Source organism: Nycticebus coucang, chromosome 8, assembly GCF_027406575.1.
Source record: "Nycticebus coucang isolate mNycCou1 chromosome 8, mNycCou1.pri, whole genome shotgun sequence".
Lineage (NCBI taxonomy): Eukaryota > Metazoa > Chordata > Mammalia > Primates > Lorisidae > Nycticebus > Nycticebus coucang.
This window is the reverse complement of record NC_069787.1, coordinates 3,454,650-3,476,809: the sequence shown is the minus strand read 5'-3', so window position 1 is coordinate 3,476,809 and position 22,160 is coordinate 3,454,650. Positions and strand designations below refer to the sequence as shown.

Genomic DNA, 22,160 nt, shown 5'->3' with positions numbered 1-22,160 from the left:
CATAAGGATTATTTTCACTTAAACATCGCAAAAGTCTGGTTTCTCTTCAGAGCAGATAAATCTTTCACCTTTTACAAAAGTTTTGTGCAATAAATGGCATTACACTCATTTTTAAAGAAACTGAATCTAGAAACTGATAAACAAGTGGAATGCCAGAACTCTTTTGCTATACTTTACTGGAGTAATTAGAAATTATGCCTTAAAATTTTGCTATTTTTTGGGCAAAATTTGTGCCAGTGGATTTTTCACTTGGTGACTTAGGGTGACCTGTGTTCACTAAACAGGATTTGACACATCACCAGATTACTTGACTGATCTGACTACATCTGTTCTGGCAAAAATGTACAGCAGGACAAACTTCAAACTGTTTTTGCATGCCATTTTCTTTCTTTCTTTAAGTTATCAAGGTAATTTACAAAGGCAGTTGTTTCCAAATGCCTTCTTCTGAAGCTGAATGCTAACATAGGCAAATATTGACCACGGCTGAGGAAACCAGGTAACAAACTTTTAACAGACAAAATAGATACCACAGACCATGAAAGATGCTTGCTGATATTTTGCAACGAAGAAAGTTTTTGAGCTCGGTTTTCTTGATGGTGTGTCAGCAATTCAATCTTTTATTGGGCTGTGCTTAACACGCTGAGATGAATAGGATTTTGTGCGGTTTCAAAGAGTTAAGACAACAGAGGCGGGAAGCCTTTTCCAACACTTTGGTCAATGCTAAGGTCAGCTTACATGCACAACAAGAGAATAAACAAAAGAGAGACATTCTTCCTGTAGGAGTTTAAGATCCTTGGAGAAATTCGATCTGCCACGTTCAGGGTGTGGCTGAGTTGTGCGATGCCCTGACAAGCGGGGCCTCCCACTTGGGCTCCTATTACCGGTCCTGTACCGTCCCACCCAATAGTTCACATCCCTTCTCTGTTCCCTCTGTAGATTCCCTTCTTCTGCCCTCCTTATAGCGTTATTGTTTCCCTAAAATTTTATCCAGACCTCTCTCTGGCAGAACGTATCTTTTCTTTTTCTCTTCAAAAAAAAAAAAAAAAAGGGTGTCCCAAAAGTCGCTACAAATAGGAAAAACTAAACTCATATTTTATATTTCTAATATTTATATGTCAATACATGGAGAAACAGTTTGTGATATTTTGTAATTAAAGGTACATTTGAAGGAGAAATCAATCTTTTTTTTTTTTTTTTGTAGAGACAGAGTCTCACTTTACTGCCCTCGGTAGAGTTGAAAGAGAAATAAATCTTATACTTCTTAGTGATCCTGAGACAGCAGCAGGGAGCTGCAGAAGAACACCTCCTCTAAAGATAAGAACTTTACACTAATCTAAAGTAACTTTGAAAAAAAGCTATGTAACAAATAACAGCATCCTGGTTTCTTAAGAAATATAATCATTAACTCCTTGTACCCCTTGTAACCGTAACTATGCAGCTGATACTGACCTGAAGAAAAAAGTGTAAGTGTTTGGAGAAAGCTGTTTCCTTGGAACTCAGCATTTCAGGCCTGAGGCACGTGAGCACCGGCAGGCAATTAAAAGTTCCTTCCTCTATACTGTTGGCGTAAGTGTCTGTTTTAATTCGCCCTTGTCCTGCGACACATTTAGCTACAACTTCCCATTTTCCCTACGTATGTATGGCGACCTTTCCTTTGCCTCTCACACGTATGTATGTCACATATACGAAGCAATACAATACGAATCTCAAGAACCCACCATCCGGTAAAAAAAAATGAAACAACTGCACTGTGAGTCTCCTGCAGAGACACGAACACCGCCAATGTCCCCACACTCCCTTACATTCTCGCCGCCAGAGGCATGTAGAGGAAGCTGGGCCATACTTTAGGTTTTTGCACACCTGCAAAGCGTCCCAGGGCTAGCATCCACTGAAATAAGCGCTTACGCATGAAAAACCGAACGCCCTCCGCCCCCAACACGCCCCCACCTATTCGCGTGACAACGGCAGCCGGAACTTAACACAGCTCGGGTACCCGGAGCCCCCGATCGCCTTTGGCTTGAGGATGTGCAAGCACCGAGAGGCTGGCGAAAAGCCGAGACTAGTGGCGTCATCAGCCGGCGCGGTCACGGGCACGTGGTTAAGCAGTCTGGGACGGGGTTAGCGGTCTTGGTCTCACCCTTCTGGCTGGCCGCGCGCTGCGCAAGCGCAGTGCGGACCGTGTGGCGTCGCAGGCCGCTGACGTCATTGAGACCGCCCAGACCGTGTGAGAGGCGCTGAGAGGCGCTAAGAGGCGGCTGTGGAGGTCCAACGGCTGGAGACGGCATGAGTGGCTGCGTGTTCTTCCTGCGCGCTGCGGCCGCGCGCGCTTGCCAGCCTCTGGTGGCTTTCCGCGCGAGTCGGCGGGCTTTGCGCACTAGCCCACCGATACGAGCTTTCGCCAAAGAGCTTTTCCTGGGCAACATCGAGACGGTAACGCGCCCCTGGGCGGACCCTTGCTGTCTGGCTCCTGTTTCTCGCCCTTTCCAGGCAAAGCTGGGGTCGAACTTTGTCAGAGTCCTCAAGCCTGCCAGAGAATGACACCCTAGGGGCTTGGCGTGTTAACACTCTGGGTGCTTGGATTCCACTGGACCCTTCCCACGGAAAGGATGGGACATTTCCAAGGCAGGGCCCTCTTGAGAAATATGGTGTTGCCAGTGTTCCAGCTAATTTTTGTCAGGGGAATTCGGGGAACCCTAGGCAAGGTGATCACTAAACAAGCATTCCCACCCAGCTGTTCTGGCCTCGAAATGTGAGTGGCTTGCTTTCTTACTCCTAAACACAGCTGAGACCGTGCCACTCTTCTTTCACCTTCCAGCGGCCCCAGGGCGGCCTTCCCCTGCCACTGAGGTTCCACAGAAATTTGGCTGTAAGGCGAATTCCGCAGTCACACGACCCAGCCGGTAGTAATTGTTTATTAAGAACCCACTTTCCTCTTAGAGTTGAAAGACTTGGGTTTGATCATGGCTCTCGGACTTTGCGATTCTTTCAGCCTTAAAGTGGTGCTTAGCGATGTCTTCCCTCAAAGATTGTGTTGTAGGGCCCTAGTGAGATACGTAGTGCATGGAGGTCAAAGTGTTACGAACTGGGCAGCGGAAGAGATAGTTAGCGCTGGCTTGAATACTTACTAGTCCTGTGACCTTGGGCTAAGTGGTTCACCTTAACCGTGCCTTAGTGGGCTCATCTACTAAATGGGAGCAAACAAGGTACTCGCCCCTCCTAGAGGTGCTGTGCTTTGAGCTTGGCAGAACGTTGGCTGATCCTGTATCAGAGAAGCAGTTATTCTGTAGCTCTCCTTAGAACATTCCTAAGGTTGTCAGGCTGATCCCTCCATAGCAGTGCTCCAGATGTACAAGGTGAGATCCAGACTAAGAGCTGTTTGCTCTGCTGGAAATTGCAGAGCTGGGTCTTTCAGGGATGGCTGGGTGGTGCAGTGGCCTGGGATCTCCTGCCTCCCAGTGTAGTGAAGAAAGAACAGGGGTCTTTCACGTCTGTTTCTGTGTTCGTCCCTGTGGTACCACCTCCCCCACCCTCACTCTTAGCTGTCGGCTTGACTTCCCATGTCACTGAGAAAATCAGCAGAGGAGACCTTCTGCCACCATAGTTACGCCTTCCTCTCACTGTGCCCACTTTATCTGCATTCTGCTACTGGGGATGTACTGTCTGCTCATGGCAATTTCATCCCCCTGGTTAGACCCTGGGCCTTGTCACCCACTCAGGGTGATTTTCTCCTTTCTCTTCTGCATCCAGTGTTCTCTCCTTTCTACCATTCAGGCTTTTGTTCCTGACCAGTCACTAGAGTGAGCAGTGACCTCTGTGCTGTCACATCTAGTGATCTGTTCTCAGTCCTTATCCTACTGGATCCATCAGTGGCATCTGACACAGTTTATGCCTCCTCCCTCTTTGATACATTTTCTTCTCCAGCTCCTTAAACACAATTCTTACCATTCTCTGAATTTTCTAAATGTATCACTGGCTGGTACTTCTTGGCCCTTAAGTGCTAAACAAGGGTTATTGTTTCTGACTAATCTAGTTGGAGTTACTAAGTTTAGTTGGAGCCTTAATTACTAAGGGTCAGTGTGTGGACATTTCTTTTCTTTCTTTTTTTTTTTTTGAGACAATCTCACTGTGTTGTCTTTGGTAGAGTGCTGTGGTGTCACAGCTCACAGCAACCTCCAACTCTTAGGCTTAAGTATTCTTTTGCCTCAGCCTCCCAAGTAGTGGGACTACAGGCACCTGCCACAGCACCTGGCTAATTTTGGGTTGTAGTTGTCATTGTTGTTTAGGAGGCCGGGGCCAGGTTCGAGCCCACCAGCCCTGATGTATGTGGCCGGTGCCCCAACCACTGAGCTATGGGCGCCAAGTCATATCTTTTCATCTACAACCATTCCCTAGATGACCTACTGTCCTGACTTCAAATGCTATCAAGATCCTGTTGACCCTGATTTCTTTCTCCAGCTTGGATTTCTCCCTGAAATCCAAGTTTTTTGTTTTGTTTTGTTTTTTAATCTACCTTTGTACTCAAAAACACCCACATGTCTGATGGGAATCTGATATTAGCAACATATAAATCTGAGTTCCTGGTCCCCACCCAATCCTGTTTTTCCCACCAGGCTTTCTTATCAAGGTAATGGTGACTGTTCCACTTGTTCAGACCAAGCACATGGAGTCACCTTTGACTCCTCCTGTTCCCCTAGTCCACATCTGCTCCCACAGCAAATCCTGTGTTCTCTGCCTTCAGGCTGTATTCACATGTGATTGCTTTTTGGCCTTTCTACCGTTAATACCTTAGGTCAGGCTAACGTCCTCTCCAATAGCATTACTGGGATTTGAGCAGGAACATGGCAGTGATGCTTAGGCTCTCAAAATAGGAAGAGACCCTTCAGATTATCTAGGCTGTTGATTGTTACTGCCCTCAGTTGGGCCAGAGCTCTTCTTGGAGTGCCTGTGGAACTTCTGTAGGGATGAGTGGGAAGTCGTGTGAGTGGGATGTGGGTAACTGTTGTCCCCAACAGCAGCCTTAGTCAGAGCTGCTTAGCTTTTATCTGTTTTGTACATTTGGTTTCTACACTAGAGTTATTTGAATAACAGGTTCTGCTGCTTTTGAAAATTTCAAAACTGTACATTGCAACTAAACTCCCCTTCCATGAGATATTTGATCATTGTTGAATTGTTTCCTTGATGTCCCTAGGTGTGTTTCTGTCTCTGTAGCATTTACCCTGTGATTGTACCTGTAGGCCAACTAGTTACCGGGCTGCCTCTCTTTCCTCATCTGGTCTGCCCACTGTTCAGAATCATCTTCTCTACCACAGCCCATTGCACAAGGCCCAGGTGACAGTAAGCCTCCATGTATGTAGATGGAGACTGAGCTTTGATCTGAGAGGCTGCAGAGTGGTGAGATTCATCAGGTTGTTTGGTAGACCACCTTCAGGGTGGTTCAGGATGAATAGAGGCAGAGATTTCTTCAAGTCAGCTGTCTCTTTTGGTTAGGGACCTTCCTGTAAGTTAGTGGTCCTGACCACAGAGAAGAGAAAGCAGTTGGGAGCATATTGCTGAAGTGGACAAGTCAGGTGCTGATGAAATGTGCAAGAGCTGGGGGAGACTGAAGACTGTCTGGACACACGTGGTGAGGTCCCATGAAGAGAGGCGGGGCTCCTGGGCCTGCAGCTTGTGACCCAGGACATCACTGCTCAGCAGCCTTGGGCCCACATCCACACCTCATGTTGTGCTGGCAGCTGAGGGGGCAGCTGGAGCCCAAAAGGCCTGAAGGGCTCAGAATATGGCAGCATAATTTCAGGGTCAGGGTGGGTATCCTGGATGGTCAGAAGCATTGGCCAGTCACTGGTTTGAAACAAAGATTGAAAATTGCATTGTTTTCGGGCAGCGCCTGTGGCTCAGTGGGTAAGGTGCTGGCCTCATATACTGAGGGTGGCACGTTCAAACCTGGCCCCAGCCAAACTGCAACAAAAAAATAGCCAGGCATTGTGGTGGGCACTTATAGTCCCAGCTACTTGGGAGGCTAAGGCAAGAGAATTGCCTAAGCCCAGGAGTTGGAGGTTGCTGTGAACTGTGTGACGCCACAGCACTCTACCGAGGGCGATAAAGTAAGACTCTGTCTCTAAAAAAAAAAAAAGAAAGAAAATTGCGTCATTTTCTAGGCAGTGAGGTAGGGACATGAGCAAAACCAGGATGCAAGACCTTTTTTGAGACTCCCAGCCACCTTCTGAGATAAATAGGATTGTTATAAGAAGAGAAACTGACGCCGAGAAAGCCTGTGTGAGTTGCCCAAATCACACTTTCAGGGATGTGGCTGAGCCCGGGTAGATCTGGTTCCACAGCCTAGACTCACTTCCTTGCACAGACAGGGAGCAGGTGTTACTGAGCGGGAGGGACAGGGTGGGGGTGCTCAGTGTCAGACCTGGTAAACACAGTGTGTTCTTGTCAGTGCAGTGTCTGTAATTGATGTAGAATTTTATATTTCAGTAAGGAGCCTCTACATCCCCTATTTTCCTCAATTCTCACAAGGACCTTGAGTACATACTACCTGCACATTATGAGTGAGAAAGTGGAAGCTTAGAGAGCCACTTCGATTTGTTGAAGGCCAATGATTAATAAACCTGACCTCAAGGACTGGATCCCAGGGCTTCTAAATGTTGGTGAAAGGCTCCTTATTTCATTGGACAGTCATCACCAGTGTTACTGAGAAGGAAAGCTGATCAAAATCAGGAGTCAGCCTGCTTGAGCCAGGGAGAAAGGTGGTATCCTATCTCTTAAGAACTGGGAGTGGAAAAAAAAAAAAAGAAGTGGGGGAGGGGGGGGTTACTTTCTGATTCCTTCAGTGGGTAATGTCCTGCTGCTGGCCAGTGTGGAAATAAGCACATGCTTTCCCCACTTCCCCGCTTTTAATTGATGTAACCATTTTGGTAAATATTTGTTGTTTTTTTAGAAAGAAGTTTTCCCATTTCCAGAAGTTAGGCAAGATGAACTTAATGAAATCAATCAGTTCATAGGACCTGTGGAAAAATTCTTCACTGAAGAAGGTATGTATGGTTTTCTTCATTATTGCTTATTTTCATTATAAAGGTAGATAGGTGAGTATTTACATTAGAAGTGGCATACGTAGGGAAGTTCTCTTGAGCATCATTAATAAAGGAGAAATAGTTTCCACTCTTAATATTTTGCTTTAAGGATCATCTCAAATGCTGTTTAATGAAAAGTCATCTAGTTGCGTCTTTCTCCATGTGCCTGTGGTAAAGGAACACTTTTTTTTTTTTTTTTTTGTAGAGACAGAGTCTCACTTTATTGCCCTCGGTAGAGTGCCGTGGTGTCACACGGCTCACAGCAACCTCCAGCTCTTGGGCTTACATGATTCTCTTGCCTCAGCCTCCCGAGTAGCTGGGACTACAGGCGCCCACCACAACGCCCAGCTATTTTTTTGTTGTTGTTGCAGTTTGGCCGGGGCTGGGTTTGAACCCGCCACCCTTGGCATATGGGGCTGGCGCCCTACTCACTGAGCCACGGCGCCACCCCGTAAAGGAACACTTGTGAGCATTTCCAAATGCTTCCAACACTTCTGGGAGATGCAGTGAGAAGTCGCCCAGCTAGTTTTTCTATTTTTAGTAGACACAAGGCCTTGCTCTTGCTCAGGCTGATTTCAAACTCCTATCCCCTTGCCTTGGCCCCCAGAGTGCTGGGGTTATAGTTGTGAGCCACCTCGCCTGGTCTCCTTACACCCCTTTTATCCCTTCCCTGTCTATGGGTAACTGCTCATTTTGTTTCTCTTACTATGGATTACTTCATATTTTCTGGAATTTTATTTAAATGCAATCATACATCACATTTTTGTCCGGCCTCTTTCTGCATAATTTGGAGTTTCATCCATATGTCAGTAGTTCCTTTTTATGCTGAGTAGTATCTCTTTGTGTAGATCAACCAAGATTTGTTTATCCATTCAACTATCTACTGTGACGTATGGCACGAGTCCAGATTTTAGCTATAGCAAAACACATTTCTGTCTGTATTCTTGTATGAGTCTGTGTGTAGGTATCTGCTTGCATTTCTCTTGAACGACACTAAGGCGTCTCAATCACATGGTAAGTGTATGATTAACTGTCTAAGAACCTCAACTCTTGGGCCCATGTGATCCTCGTGCCTCAGCCTCCTGAGTAGCTGGCACCACGGGCCCCTGCCATGACGCCCAGCTAGTTTTTTTCTATTTTTAGTAGAGACAGGATCTCATTCTTGCTCAGGGTGGTCTCAAATTTCTGAGCACAAGCAATCCACCCACCTCATTCTCGCAGAGTGCTAGGATTATAGGTGTGAGCCACCGTGCTTGCCCCAAAGTGGTTGCTTTTTGTTCCTACCACAGTGCATGGACGTTCTAGTTGCTCTACAGTCTCATCAGCACTTGGTATGGTTGGTCGTTTTTGTGTGTGTTTATTTGGGATTTATTGAGGGCACAAAGAATTAGGTTACATGGTTGGTATTTTTAATGTATCTGATTAATATCTCTTAGTGTCTCATTTTGGTTATAATTTGCATTTCTCTAATGACTAGGCATTTTTTCAAACGCTTATTTGCCACCTGAGAGCTTTTGTTTGGGTTTTATCTACCAATATGTGTCTTGGAAATTAACACAGAGGAATTTAAAATGTACTGTGTTTATTTATTTAATTTTTTTTTACAGTGCTCAATGAATTTTATTCTCTAGGTACAGCAAAGGAGTTACATAACCGTACAAATAGAAAGCTATGATTTTTCCTATAACTGCATCTTCAATCCTGCTTCTCAGGCCTGGAGTGCTTTCTTTCTTTTTTTTTTTTTTATTATTAAATCATAGCTGTGTACATTAATGTGATCATGGGGCACCACACACTGGTTTCATAGACCGTTTGACACATTTTCATCACACTGGTTAACATAGACTGTGTTCATTTATGACTACATTTACACCTTTATTTCTTTCCAATATTTTACCCATTTTTAAAAAATTAGTTTGTCTTCTAATTGAGTTGTAAGATACATGTTTTGTAAAAATTTTCTCCCACTTTGTGGCTCGCCCTTTCCTTTTCTTAGGTGCCTCTTAGAGAGGAGAAGTCTGTAATGTGAAGTACGTTCTTTTCTCTTGTGCTTTGTGCATTTTGTATTAGATATGGGAAATCTTCCAAATCTAAGGCCATGATTTTTGTCTGTATTTTCTTTTAAAAGGCTTATAGTTTTAACTCTTTAACATTTGGACTGATGATCCATTCCAAGTTAATTTGGTATATGATGTGGGATAAAGTTTGAACATGATTGTTTTTGCGTATGACTATCTAGTTGTTATGGTTATCCAGAATAGGAAAATTATTATTTCCTTATTAAAAGTGCCTTTGTCAAAAATCAGTTGACCATTTATGTGTGGGGTTCTGTTTCCGAATTCTGTGTTCTGTTCCATTGATCTGTTCATCTATTTACATATAAATAGTACAGTGTCTTACTTACCGAGATTTGTGACAGGCTTGGGACCAGGTGTAGTCAGTCCTTCACCTTTAGGCTCTTTGCATTTGCTTATCCACTTCAGAACCAGCCTCTCAATGTCTGCAAAAAGGCATGCAGTTGTCTTTTTTTGAACTATGAATTTATTTTTAGAGCAGTTTTTAAAATAAAAAATTATTTATGGCTACTGATCTAATTACTGTCTCTAGGGATCTCCATTCTTTCCCGGGAAGGATTCCCTTTCATTCTTCATGAGGTGGGGCTTCCTTGGGGATGAATATTCTCCGAGAATTTCCCCTGGGGAGATTTCTGTGTTGACAGTGTTTTCCCTGAAGGCTTTTAGTGCTGCTGCTCCTCTCTCTGGCTTCATGAGAAGAATGACATGTCTCCGGCCCCGCTCATCTTCTTCCTTTGTACATGGTGTTTCTTTCTTCTTTGCCTATTTTTAAGTGGTTTTAGAGGAACGGGTTATCGTATGTGTTGATGTTAGTTTTTGCACATCTCTTTTGTTTGGAATTTTTTGAGCTTCTTGGTTATGTGTATTTATACTGTTAATCAAATCAAAGGATGAACAGTTGCATATCTATACAATAGAATATTGAACAATAAAAAGTAATGAAGTATTTATATGTGCAACAAACAGCGTAGATGAATCTCAAAATCATTAATCTGAATGAAGGAAGCCAGAGAATAGAAATACCTGCTTTGTGAATTCACTTATTTAAACTTGAAAATGCCAACTAATCTGCAGATGAAAAACGGATTTGTGGTTGCCTGAAGATGGAGGTGGATGGGACGATTGATCTCAAAGGGGCTCAGAGACTTGTGGTGGCAAAGAAAGTATTTTCATTTTGACTGTGCTGATGTCTTCAGGGGTGAGCGCAGGCCAGAACTCAACAAATTTTATAATGTAAATATATGCAGGTATTCTGTGCCAAAAATATATGTCAGTAAAGTTGTAAAAGCATAAGAAGTGAGGGATTTGGATTGCATTTTGGGGAATCCATGGTTCTCTTTAGTGACTCAGCTATACAGAAATTCCTAAGTATAGGCTCTGCGCCTGTAGCTCACGGGGTAGGGTGCTGGCAACATACGCCGAGGCTGGCCCGGGCCTACTGAACAACAATGACATGTTGGCTAGAGCGGTTCTCAAGCTGTGGGTTGCAACCTGAACAACCCTTTCACAGGGGTTGCCTGTTATCAGATATTTACATTATCTTTCCTTTCCTTTCTTTCTTTTTTTTTTTTAAGATAAGAGTCTCGCTCTTGCCACCTTGGTTACAGTGCCATGGTCTCAGAAATCACAGCAACCTCAATCTCTTGGACTTAAGCAAATCCTCTTACTTCAGTCTCCCCAGTAGCTGGGCCTACAGGCACCTGCCACAATGCCAGGCTAGTTTTTCTATTCTTAGTAGAGACAGTGTCTTGCTTGCTCAGGGTGGTCTTGAACTGCTGAGCTCAAGTGATCCGCCTGCTGTGGCCTCCCAGAGTGCTTGGATTACAAGTGAGAGCCACTACACCTGGCCTTTGGTACAGTTCTGAGAGTTGTGTATTAATTTTCTCATTTCCTAGAAGATACTGGCAAAAAAAAAAAAGAAAAAAGAGAAGTTTAGTTCACCCGTTGGAAAACTTAGATCTCGTCAGTTTATAATTTGTTGCTGTTGTGCACAGCGGAAGCACCTGTGTGATGAGCACCCAGAGGCAGGGCGCTGTCTACATCAGAAGCAGGAGTTCTGGCTGGGCAAGGTGGCTTGTTCCTGTAATCCCAGCACTCTGGGAGACTGAGGGGGAAAGATCGCTGAGGCCAGGAGTTCAGGACTAGCCTAGCAAGAATGAGACCCCATCTTTACTAAAAACAGAAAAATGATCCTGGTGTCATGGTGGGGACCTGTAGTCCCAGCTATTTGGGAGACTGAGGCAAAAGGATCGCTTGAACTCGGGAGTTTGAGGTTGGAGTGAGCTATGATCATAGCACTGCATTCTAGGCCAGGTGACAGAGCAAGACCTTGTCCAAAAAAAATTTTTTTTCTAAGTTTTTGACTGTGGGATTGTATATTACATAAAAACTGTTCTGTTTAATTTTATTTGTATAAAACTAGTTTACATTTGTTTAATCAAGATATTTCCTCTTGGCAGTGGACTCTCGAAAAATTGACCAGGAGGGAAAAATTCCAGACGAAACTTTAGAGAAATTGAAGAGCTTGGGGCTTTTTGGGCTTCAGGTCCCAGAAGAATATGGTAAGTCAAGGAAGTAGCCACCCAGCTGGTTCAGCTCTTTAAAAAGAGTTCTATATTTGTCCATAAAAGGGTTCTGTTCAGAGAGGTCGGTCTTTAAATCTTGCTGTGAAACTGCTGAAATAGATGATAGCATCTGTCAAGGGCTCAGTGGCGGGTGGTGTATATGGACTGAAGGACTGCAGGGAGGAAGAGCCGTGCAGCCCTGCGCTTCATCCTAGCTCAGAGGACTGAGGCCGGGTTGGGGTCAGGCTGGCTATGGGCTACAAGGCACACTGACTTGGCAGATTTGACCAGTGGAAACCCTCAGGCAGGGTTCTTTGTCCTTTGTCCGGTCCTCATAATTCTTGGAGCATCTTAGTGATGTTTTTTACCTCAAGTGAAAGGCCTTAACTTTCTCTCAGGATCTCAGTATCATTCTGCCTTGGTAGAGTTGGCCAGGTACCTAACTTTGCTTCCCTTTTCCTGTTCTCGAGTTGGTCATCTGAATTCTGGAGAGATTAAAGGGAGAGGGGATAGAAAATGTTTTAAAGGGATAGATCACACACACACACACACACACACATGCCATTTATTTTTACTGTCAGGCCCTTTTGACATGGATCTGTGGGCTCTGCAGCCTTTTCCCTGCAGGTCTTTACTGGGGCTGCCTCAGTCTGATCAGCTAGGGTCTTGAGGTTCAGGGGAGAGAGCAGTCAGTACTGCTTTAAGGGACAAGCATATTTCATGGTTGCAATCTGACCTTGGACATGTTCCCAGCTATGCTGTGAGTTAGGCTTTGCATGGCAAGCTGCAGCAGCCAGGAGCTTTTCTTCTGTTTCCCTGCCTGGTTTGTCTTCAGGGACTAGAGTTGGGCCCACCTTCCCAGGCAGCACAGGGTGGAGGGTCCTGGACCTCTGTAAAGTAGTTCCTACCTATACCCATCTTGGAGCTGGTCCCGTCTGAGATAAACAGTGAAAATTAAGGACAAATTAGTGTGATGCCTAATTTTCCTCTGTTCTGAGGCATATTTTAATCAGGTCAAATCTTTGTATATGTGTTTCTTGCAGTGTTTTGAGCTATTAAATGATGTATCTTTCTTGTCACACTATTCGACCCCCCCACCACACTTCTAAGTACAGTCACTTAACAGCAGATTTGTTCTCAGAAATGTGTTGTTAGGTGAATTCTTCCTTATGCAGACATCATAGAGTGTGCTTACACACACGGGGGCGGGGGGGAGGATAGCCTGCTATATGGTTGCTCTTAGAGCCCAGACCTGTACGCCGTGTTACTGTACTGAATACTGTGGACAGTCGTAACACAATGGTAAGTATTTGCATATCTAAACACAGAAAAGGTAGAGTAAAAGTATGGTGTAAAGAATTAAAAAATGGTACACTGTGTAGACACTTCCCATGAAGGGGCTTGCTGGAGTGGAAGTTACTCCAGGTGAGTCAGTAAGGGACGGGGAATGAGTGTGAAGGCCTCAGACACCACTGTGCACTGCTGCAGGCTGCACTGACCTTATTTAAGTTTTTTTTTTTTTTTTTGATAATCAATTTTAGCTTACTCTATTTTACTTCATAAACTTTTTCAATTTCTGATCTTTTTTTTTTTTTTTTTTTGAGACAGAGCCTCAAGCTGTCACCTGGGTAGAGTGCCATGGCATCTTAGCTCACAGAAACCTCCAACTCCTGGGCTTAAGCGATTCTCTTGCCTCAGCCTCCCAAGTAGCTGGGACTACAGGCCAATTTCTGATCTTTTTAATAAGATCTTATGATAACACTGCTTAGAACAAACACATTGTGCAACTGTACAAAGTTTTCTACTTAAAATATGTATTTTTTTACTTCTTAAAGTTTGTTTAAAACTAAGACACAAACCCACACAGTGTCCTAGGCCTACCCCGGGTCAGGATCGCTGTCTTGTTCCTCCACATCTTGTGCCACTGGAAGGTCCCCAGGTAACACACCCTCAGCTGCCATGTCCTATGATGACAATGCCTTCTGCAAGACCTCTGGAAGGACCTGCCTGAGAGGTTGTTTTATAGTTAACTTTTATTTTTTTTAAACAGAGCCTTGCTCTGTTGCCCCAGCTAGAAGTATAATGGCATCATCATAGCTCACTGCGTCCTCAAACTCCTGGGTTCAAGGGATGTCTCCTGAGGAGGCACCGCACCCCCACACCCAACTCATTTTTTCTGTTTATAGTAGAGAGGGGGGTCTCACTCTTGCTCAGGCTGGTCTCAAATTTTTGAGCTCAAGGGATCCTCCCACCTTGGTGTTCTAGTGTGCTAGGATTACAGGCATGAGCCACTGTACCTGACCCAGTTAACTTTTTTAATAGGTAGAAGAGTAGTCTCTAAAACAGCAATGAAAAGTATAGTATAGCAAATAGACAAACCAGTAACATGAGTGCATTGTGTACTATATGTAACTGCGTGTGCTAGACTTTTATACAGTAGGCAGTCAGTAGGTGCATACCATCATCACCACAGACAGGTGAGTAATGCGTTGTGCTACAGTGTTAGCGTGGATACTGTGATTTTGTAGCTCCTTTATAATTTATGGGACACTATTCTATATGCAGTCTGTTACGCTTTGCTTGACTGTGTGTAAAACAAATGACCTTGTCTTTGTGGAAACCCCGTTAATGCTGCTGCTGGCCTTGATGGTGGAGAGTGGTGGTTTAGACTTCTGCAGGGGACTCATACATCCTGTGTTTCTTAACAAAAATAGCCTCCATGTGAGGTGCTGGAGAGACCGAGTTCTCAGACATCTGAGACTTGTTGGTGTTGTAGGTCACAAGTGGCAGAGGCCTTGTCTGCCGTAACATGCAGGCCACAGTGAATATTAGAGTAGAAAGTAGGTGAGGCAGAGCTGGAGAGCAGTGGTTGGTCCGTTTGTCATCAGCTTAAACGAGTAAGTGCTTGGAGAACACAGACATAAAAGGAAAAAGCCACCAGACCTGGCCAGGGTGGTAATAAATGTCTGTGTCTCCTTCTTGATCGATGAGAAGTATTTAATCTTCACCAGAGTAATTCCTGTATGCAGCTGGGATGCGTCTTTCTTACCTCTGCTTGTCTCACCTGAGGCAGGTGTGATCTGCGTGTGTAGGGGTGAAACTGTACAGCTGTCCATCCTGTGTTCAGCGCTGTGTCCCACTATCTGCTCTGAAACTCTGAAAATGCTCTTTCATGAAATGATAATGGTCATTGTATGGAGTTTTGTCTTTTGCTGTTGTTTTTTTTTTTTTTTTTTTTTTGAGGGTGGGGGGTTTGGTTGTTTTTTGAGACATCATCTCTCTCTAGGGCAGAGTTAACCCTGCCCTGGCTGGAGTGCAGTGGTGTCATCATAGCTCACAGCAACCTCAAATTTTTGGGCTCAAATGATCTGCTTGCTTCAGCCTCCCAAGTAGCTGGGACTGTAAGTGCACACTAGCACGCCCAGCTGATTTTTCTGTTTTTAGTAAAGATGGGGTCTTACTCTTGCTCAGGCTGGTCTCGAGCTCCTGAGCTCAAGGGATCCTCTTGCTTCAGCCTCCCAGAGTGCTAGGACTACAGGTGTGAGTCACCACCCCTGGCATATTACTATTATTTTTTTTAATTCTTTTTTTTTGGGAAATTAAGGCAACAGCAACCCTATGTTCATGCCCAAAAGTTTTGGGAAGATTTCCCCAGCCTTGTGAGTTCTAGCGCCTGATTGGAAACCGCTGTGCTGGAGAACTGAGGCCTTTCTTTTTTCTCATGTTTTTTTTTTTTTTTTTGGCTGGGGCTGGGTTTGAACCCACCACCTCCGCATATGGGACCGGCACCCTACTCTTTGAGCCACAGGTGCCGCCCGAACTGAGGCCTTTCTGCTGACTGAGCCCAAGTTTCCTAACTTGGGCTCTCTGCCCATCGCCTGGGGCCTGCTGATGTTAGCTCCTCCCTCCCTCTCTTCTCTCTCCCACCTCAGGCTCCATCTGCCTTCTGTCCCTGTGTATTTGCCATCTCTGTCATGATTTTAGTCATCCTTTTCTGGGGAGCAAGTATTGGATTTCTTTTTCCAGTCAAAACTCGATTCCTGGGCAGCACCTGTGGCTCAGTGGGTAGGGTGCCAGCCCCATATACCAAGGGTGGTGGGTTCAAACCCGGCCCCTGCTGAATTGCAACAAAAAAATAGCCAGGAGTTGTGGCGGATGCCTGTAGTCCCAGCTGCTCGGGAGGCTGAGGCAAGAGAATCGCCTAAGCCCAAGAGCTGGAAGTTGCTGTGAGCCGTGTGACGTCATGGCACTCTACCAAGGGCGGTAAAGTGAGACTCTGTCTCTACAAAAAAAAAAACAACAACTCAATTCCTTCAAATATGAAGGGAGTAAGAGCAGAGTGTTTTGATTGGTACACAAAAGAAGTGGGGTACAGGTCAGGGTGGGGTGGGATTATTGCAGGGCCCTGGCCTCCCCTGAAGCACCAACACTGAGCCCGGGACCACAAGGACAGCCAGGACTGCTGTGCACCTGCGGGGACACCCTTCCCTGAGTCTGTCTGTGAGTGGTGCCCTCTACAGGTGGGCTCTGCACCGCACCCGCCTGCAGGGCCCTGCTGTGCTGTTGGTCAGCTTCATGAGAACCTTAGGCTTCAGGTCTGGAAGTTGAAGAATAGGTGCAAAATTCCTAAGTTCAGTGCATTTTGGGGTTTTTAAAAATTCTTTTGTATTTTTGATCCCTAGAGATGGATTCCCAATCAGGACTATTTGGCCCCTCAGAGGAGTTTTTGGCAACGTTTGGAGATGTTTCTGTTGTCAAAACTTTGGACATGAAGGGTGTTTGCTGCTGTTATTTTATGAGTAAAGGGCAGGGATGCTGCAGGGCACAGAACAGACCCCACAGCAGAGAGCAATCCATCCCAAAATGCTATGGTGCCGAGGCAGAGAAACCCTGTCCTGGAGTCCTTCAGCTGTTGGCATTTGTACAGATCTGCCTCTGTGATAGAGGATGCACACAGAATACTAAGACATTATGGACCTTCATAGCTGCCCGCCTCCTTCCCATGACCAAACACGCACCACATGTACTCTATGAAAGTTCCTTATGTTTTCCCATTTGTTAACACCTTCAGCTATTTCTTTTCTCAGAGTTTCATAATTCTCTTTATAGAGATCTTTCACATCCTCTGTTAGGTAAATTCCCAAATATTTCATCTTCTTTGGCACAACCCGAAAGGGAATAGAGTCCTTGACAGTTTTTTCAGCTTGACTATTATTGGTATATATAAAAGCTACTGATTTGTGAGTATTGATTTTGTATCCTGAGATGCCTGTATTCCTTGATCACTTCTAAGAGTTTTATGGTTGAGTCCCTGGGATTTTTCCAGGTATAAAATCATATCATCTGCGAAGAGTGAAAGTTTGATCTCTTCTGACCCTATTTGTATACCCTTGATCGCCTTCTCTTGCCTGTTTGCAATGGCTAAAACTTCCATTACAATGTTAAAAAGTAGTGGAGACAATGGGCAACCTTCCCTGGTTCCTGATCTGAGTGGAAATGTTTTCAATTTTACTCCATTCAATATGATATTGGTTGTGGGTTTGTGTAGATGGCCTCTGTCAGTTTAAGAAAAGTACCTTCTGGGCGGTGCCTGTGGCTCAAAGGGGTAGGGTGCCGGCCCCATATGCTGGAGGTGGAGGGTTCAAAACCAGCCCCAGCCAAAAAGTGCACTATACCTATTAAGTGTTCTGATCATGAAAGGATGCAGGATATTGTTAAAAGCTTTTTCTGCATCTATTGAGAGAATCATATGGTCTTTGTTTTTTAATTTGTTTATGTGATGTATTATATTTATAGATTTATGTATATTGAACCAACCTTGAGACCCTGGGATAAAACCCACTTGGTCATGGTGTATAATGCGTTTGATGTGTTGTTGGATTCTGTTTGCTAGGATCTTATTGAATATTTTTGCATCTATGTTCATTAAAGATAATGGTCTATAGTTTTCCTGGTTTGGGGATCAGGGTGATATTTGCTTCATAGAATGTATTGGGAAGTATTCTTTCTTTTTCAATGTTTTGGAAAAAGTTAAGTAATATAGGTACTAGTTCCTCTTTAAAGGTTTGGTAGAATTCTGATCTGATCAAACTAAAAAGCTTCTGCATAGCCAAGAAAGCAATAAGTAAAGCAAGCAGACAGCCCTCAAAATGGGAGAGGATATTTGCAAGTTATGCTTCTGACAAAGGTTTGATAACCAGAATCCACAGAGAACTCAAACTTATTAATAAAAAAAGAACACGTAATCCCATTTCATTGTGGGCAAGGGACTTGAACAGAAGCTTCTCCGAAGATGATAGGTGCATGGCCTACAGACAGATGAAAAAATGCTCATCATCTTTAAGCATCAGAGAAATGCAAATCAAAACTACTTTGAGATATCATCTAACTCCTGTAAGAGTGGCCCATGTAACAAAATCCCAAAACTACAGATGTTGGCATGGATGTGGAGAAAAGGGAACACTTCTACACTGCTGGTGGGAGTGCAAGCTAATACGTCCCTTTTGGAAAGAAGTATGGAGAATACTCAGGCATCTAAAAGTAGATCTGCTGTTTGATCCTGCAATTCCTCTACTAGGTGTATATCCAAAAGACCAAAAATCACTTTATAACAAAGATATTTGCACCAGATTGTTCATTGCAGCTCCATTCATAATAGCCAAGTCATGGAAGAAGCCCAAGTGCCCATCGACCCATGAATGGATTAATAAATTGTGGTATACATATACCATGGAATACTATGCAGCCTTAAAAAAAGATGGAGACTTTACCTCGTTTATGTTTACATGGATGGACCTGGAACATATCCTACTTAGTAAATTATCTAAAGAATGGAAGAAAAAATATCCAGTGTACTCAGTAATATTATGAAACCAATTTATAGTCACTCACACTTTCATATGAAGAATAGATCACAATTATCGTCTAGGATGAAGGAGGGATGAGAGGGGATGGAAGGGGAGAGGGGAGGTCAGTTTGAGGGAGGGTGAGTGGTGGATCACACCTGTGGTGCATAATGCAAGGGTACATGTCGGATCTATTAGTATAGAGTATAAATGTCTTTTTTATTATTAAATCATAGCTGTGTACGTTAATGCAATCATGGGGTACAGTGTGCTGATTTTATATAAGTATAAATGTCTTAATAAGTAAACGAGATGAGGTATGTATTAACCAGTGTGATGTAAGAGTTCCTAATTCTGTATGAAATCAGCACATTGTACCCCATAAATGCATTAATGTATACCTGATCTATGTGTTTATGATTTAATAAAAAAAAAAAAGTTCCTTCTGCTGACCAGCTCTGTGTGTTGACCAGTTGTTGCAGTCCCTTGGGCAGTCAGCGTATAGAGGTTCTGCTCTCTATATCTAGGAATGCTTGTGTGTCTAGAAAAAGTCTGAAAGGATATACCCAGAAATACTTTTTCTAAGTGGTAAGATGTGGGCAGAAAGAGTAGGTTTTCTTTATGCCTTCTGTATTAGATTTTTTTTATGGTGATTTGGCATTACTTTATTATCAGGGGAAAGCCAGGGCAGCCATTTGCCTTAATGGGCGGAATCTGGGGTGGGACTGAGATTCATGCACATGTGTCTCTCCTAGGTGGCCTGGGCCTCTCCAACACCATGTACGCGCGGCTAGGGGAGATCATTGGCCTGGATGGGTCCATCGCTGTGACCTTGGCAGCACACCAGACTATCGGTCTCAAGGTCAAGTGTCTGGTATTTCTGTTTGATCTTCTGGAGTCATGTAGTGGCTTGGCGGCTGAAGGCCTGCTCACTTTTAGGAGAAGTGAGTCAGGCCTGGTGGCTAATAAGCAGTCTTACCCTGTGTTCCTGTACTTCTGCCATACCTCGGGCACACAGTCCTGTGGCCCCCGTACACAGTGGCCCTTCAATCACACTGTCCCTTCCTTTTGAATCCTCCTCCTGTTCCCATATCACCTTTGACCCATCTTCAAAGCCCAGATCAGATGCAACTGCCTTCACCTTGGGCTGGAAGTGGGCATCTCCTCCTGAGTTCTGTCACTCGGGCCTGAGTGTGCCTCCTGTGCTGTTTGTGCACGTGCCGTCTCCCTCCCGTGGGGCTTGGAGCATGTTAGGGTGGGTCTGGGGTCACACAGGTCTTAGTAGCAGCCTCGTTGCTCAGGTTAGTGCTGCTTGATGTGGTCCTTAGAGAGCTGAACTCTCACCACGTTCAGCTCCCTGCCCCAGGGAGTACATGCATTCATGTAGATTCATAGGGAAAGGAGGGGCCTTATCCATACCGCACTGGCTGGGAGGAGGTGGGACAGCCCTGACACCAACTGTGCACCTTTGTCACATTGGGTGTGCTGCTGACACTCTTGTATTTTCACATCTCATCTCCTAGGCCACCCTGCTGGTGGGTGGGGTGGGAGTGTCTTCAGTTTTTGGATGATGAGCTGGAGGCTCAGAGAAGGGATGTTCATTGCCTATGGCCCCCGGGGTGAGAGATAGAAGAACTGTGGTACAAACCCTGGGCTCTGACTGCGCAGCTCTGCAGGTCCCACAGGTGCCTGGTACGGGTGCTCTCGGGCTCTTCAGCCGCCTGGCTCCTAGACTCTGCCTGTGGCCACCTGCTTGAGGCTCATACAGTCTTCTCGAATGAAGGAAATATTTTCTTCAGAAGGGGAATGAGCACTCCCCTCACTCTTCTCTGCTGAAAATAGTCTCTGTCTGTTTTCTGTAGGGAATCATCTTGGCTGGCACTGAAGAGCAGAAAGCCAAATACTTACCCAAACTGGCATCTGGGGAGCACATTGCAGCCTTCTGCCTCACGGAGCCAGCCAGGTCTGTCACCTCCATGAAGTGTCACCCACCAGCATCCTTGGCGTTTTGCAAGGTTCACTGGGACAAGGGGCTGTTGTTTTTGTTGAGTAACATGACTTTTATTTCTTCCCAAAAATCTTCTAAAGAATCAACTCAGCAATTGTTCTTTTATCTTGATCTTTTTTCTCTGTCCCAGTGAGAACCCAGAGGAGATAAAGTGCCTGACACCACCGTTAATAAATTTTTGTGGTCTGCAATGTACATAATGTGCAGTGATGCATTCAGGCTCCAAAGTGCCTTTCAGAGCATGTAGGGCAGGTGTACAGATTAGGAAGTGAAGTTCAGTGAGATTGTGTGATCAGCCTGAGGTCACAAAGCCGGGATGGAGCAGGGCTGGGGTAAGACTCAGGACTTCTGATGGCAAGTCCCTCTTAGACCACACCACATCCTGCTTTCCCTTGCTTAGGACCTGGGAACAGTCATCCCTCCTGAGGAGACTGAACTCATCTGCAGAGCCCTGCAAATGAGTCCATTTAGAGCACACTTTTCCGTTCAGACCTAAGCCTGAGTTGTTTTCACTGCCACCTTTTTACCTGATAGATCGAAGTAGAGTTTGGCCAATCCAGCCTGTCTCCTGTTTTTATAAATAAAATTTTATTGGAACATGCCCATCTTTTTGCAGATAATCTTTGACTGCTTTTATGTCCTAGGGGCAGCATTGAGGAGGTGAGAAAGACAACCTCTGTAGCTTGAAAAGCTGAATATATTTATTATCTGACTCTTCTCTGAAAAGCATTCTTATTTTTCCCAGTATTGTTGCATCTTTTTGTCTTCTGCAGTGGGAGTGATGCAGCTTCCGTCCGGAGCAGGGCCACATTAAGTGAAGACAAGAAGCACTATGTCCTTAACGGCTCCAAGGTAGGGCCCGTCCTCATGGCCTTGTCGGGTCTTAGTCACAACCTTTACATCACTGTGTGACCACTTCCCATGCCAGGAATTGGCAAGGGCACATGTGATCTCTCGACTTGTCGAGTGGTGCTATTCTCCTTTTTCCGAAGAAGAAACTGAGGCTCAAACATGTTAGGAGATTTGTCCCAGGTCCTGTGTCTCTTCAGTGGCAGAGCAGGTTGGACCAAGGCATTCTGGCTCTGGAGTCTGCATGCTTCTGTAGCACCAGCTACCTGCTCAAGCTGCTTTCATGTATTTGTTTTTTAATTTTTTGTTACAACATTTCAAACATACTTCCATGCCTGGCACCCAGCTTCAGCAGTTGCTGACATTTCTGTGTCTCTTCTGGAAGCACCACCATCTCTGAATCTCATCAGTGGCAATTTTTGCACATGTCTCTAAAAGATAGGACTATTTTAAAAGAAAAACGAAGCCATTATACCATTATCACATTTAAAAAAAATTGATAGGCCAGGCGTAGTGGTTCACAGCTATAATCCTAGCACTTAGGAAGCAGAGGCAGGAGGATCGCTTAAGGCCAAGAGTTCAACACCAGTCTGGGTAGTACAGTAAGACCCTGCCTCTACAAAAAGTAAGAAAAATTAGCCAGGCACGGTGGTGTGTGCCTCCAGTCCTACCTACTTGGAAGACTGAGACAGGGGGATTGCGTGGGTCCAGGAGTTGGAGACTACAGTAAACCGCAATTATAC

General features: G+C 44.7%; 1 protein-coding gene across 1 annotated transcript in view; it reads left to right on the top strand.

The window, feature by feature from the left end:
- The first annotated feature begins 2,238 nt into the window (after positions 1–2,238).
- The window catches only part of ACAD9 (acyl-CoA dehydrogenase family member 9), a 37,365-nt gene continuing 17,443 nt past the window's right edge, over positions 2,239–22,160 (top strand). Inside the window, exons 1-6 of the mRNA XM_053598880.1 lie at positions 2,239–2,430; positions 6,944–7,037; positions 11,611–11,712; positions 19,316–19,422; positions 20,423–20,523; positions 21,342–21,420. Of these exons, the coding sequence (XP_053454855.1) occupies positions 2,284–2,430; positions 6,944–7,037; positions 11,611–11,712; positions 19,316–19,422; positions 20,423–20,523; positions 21,342–21,420 (630 nt within the window). The 5' untranslated portion in view covers positions 2,239–2,283. The remainder of the gene's footprint in view (positions 2,431–6,943; positions 7,038–11,610; positions 11,713–19,315; positions 19,423–20,422; positions 20,524–21,341; positions 21,421–22,160) is intronic.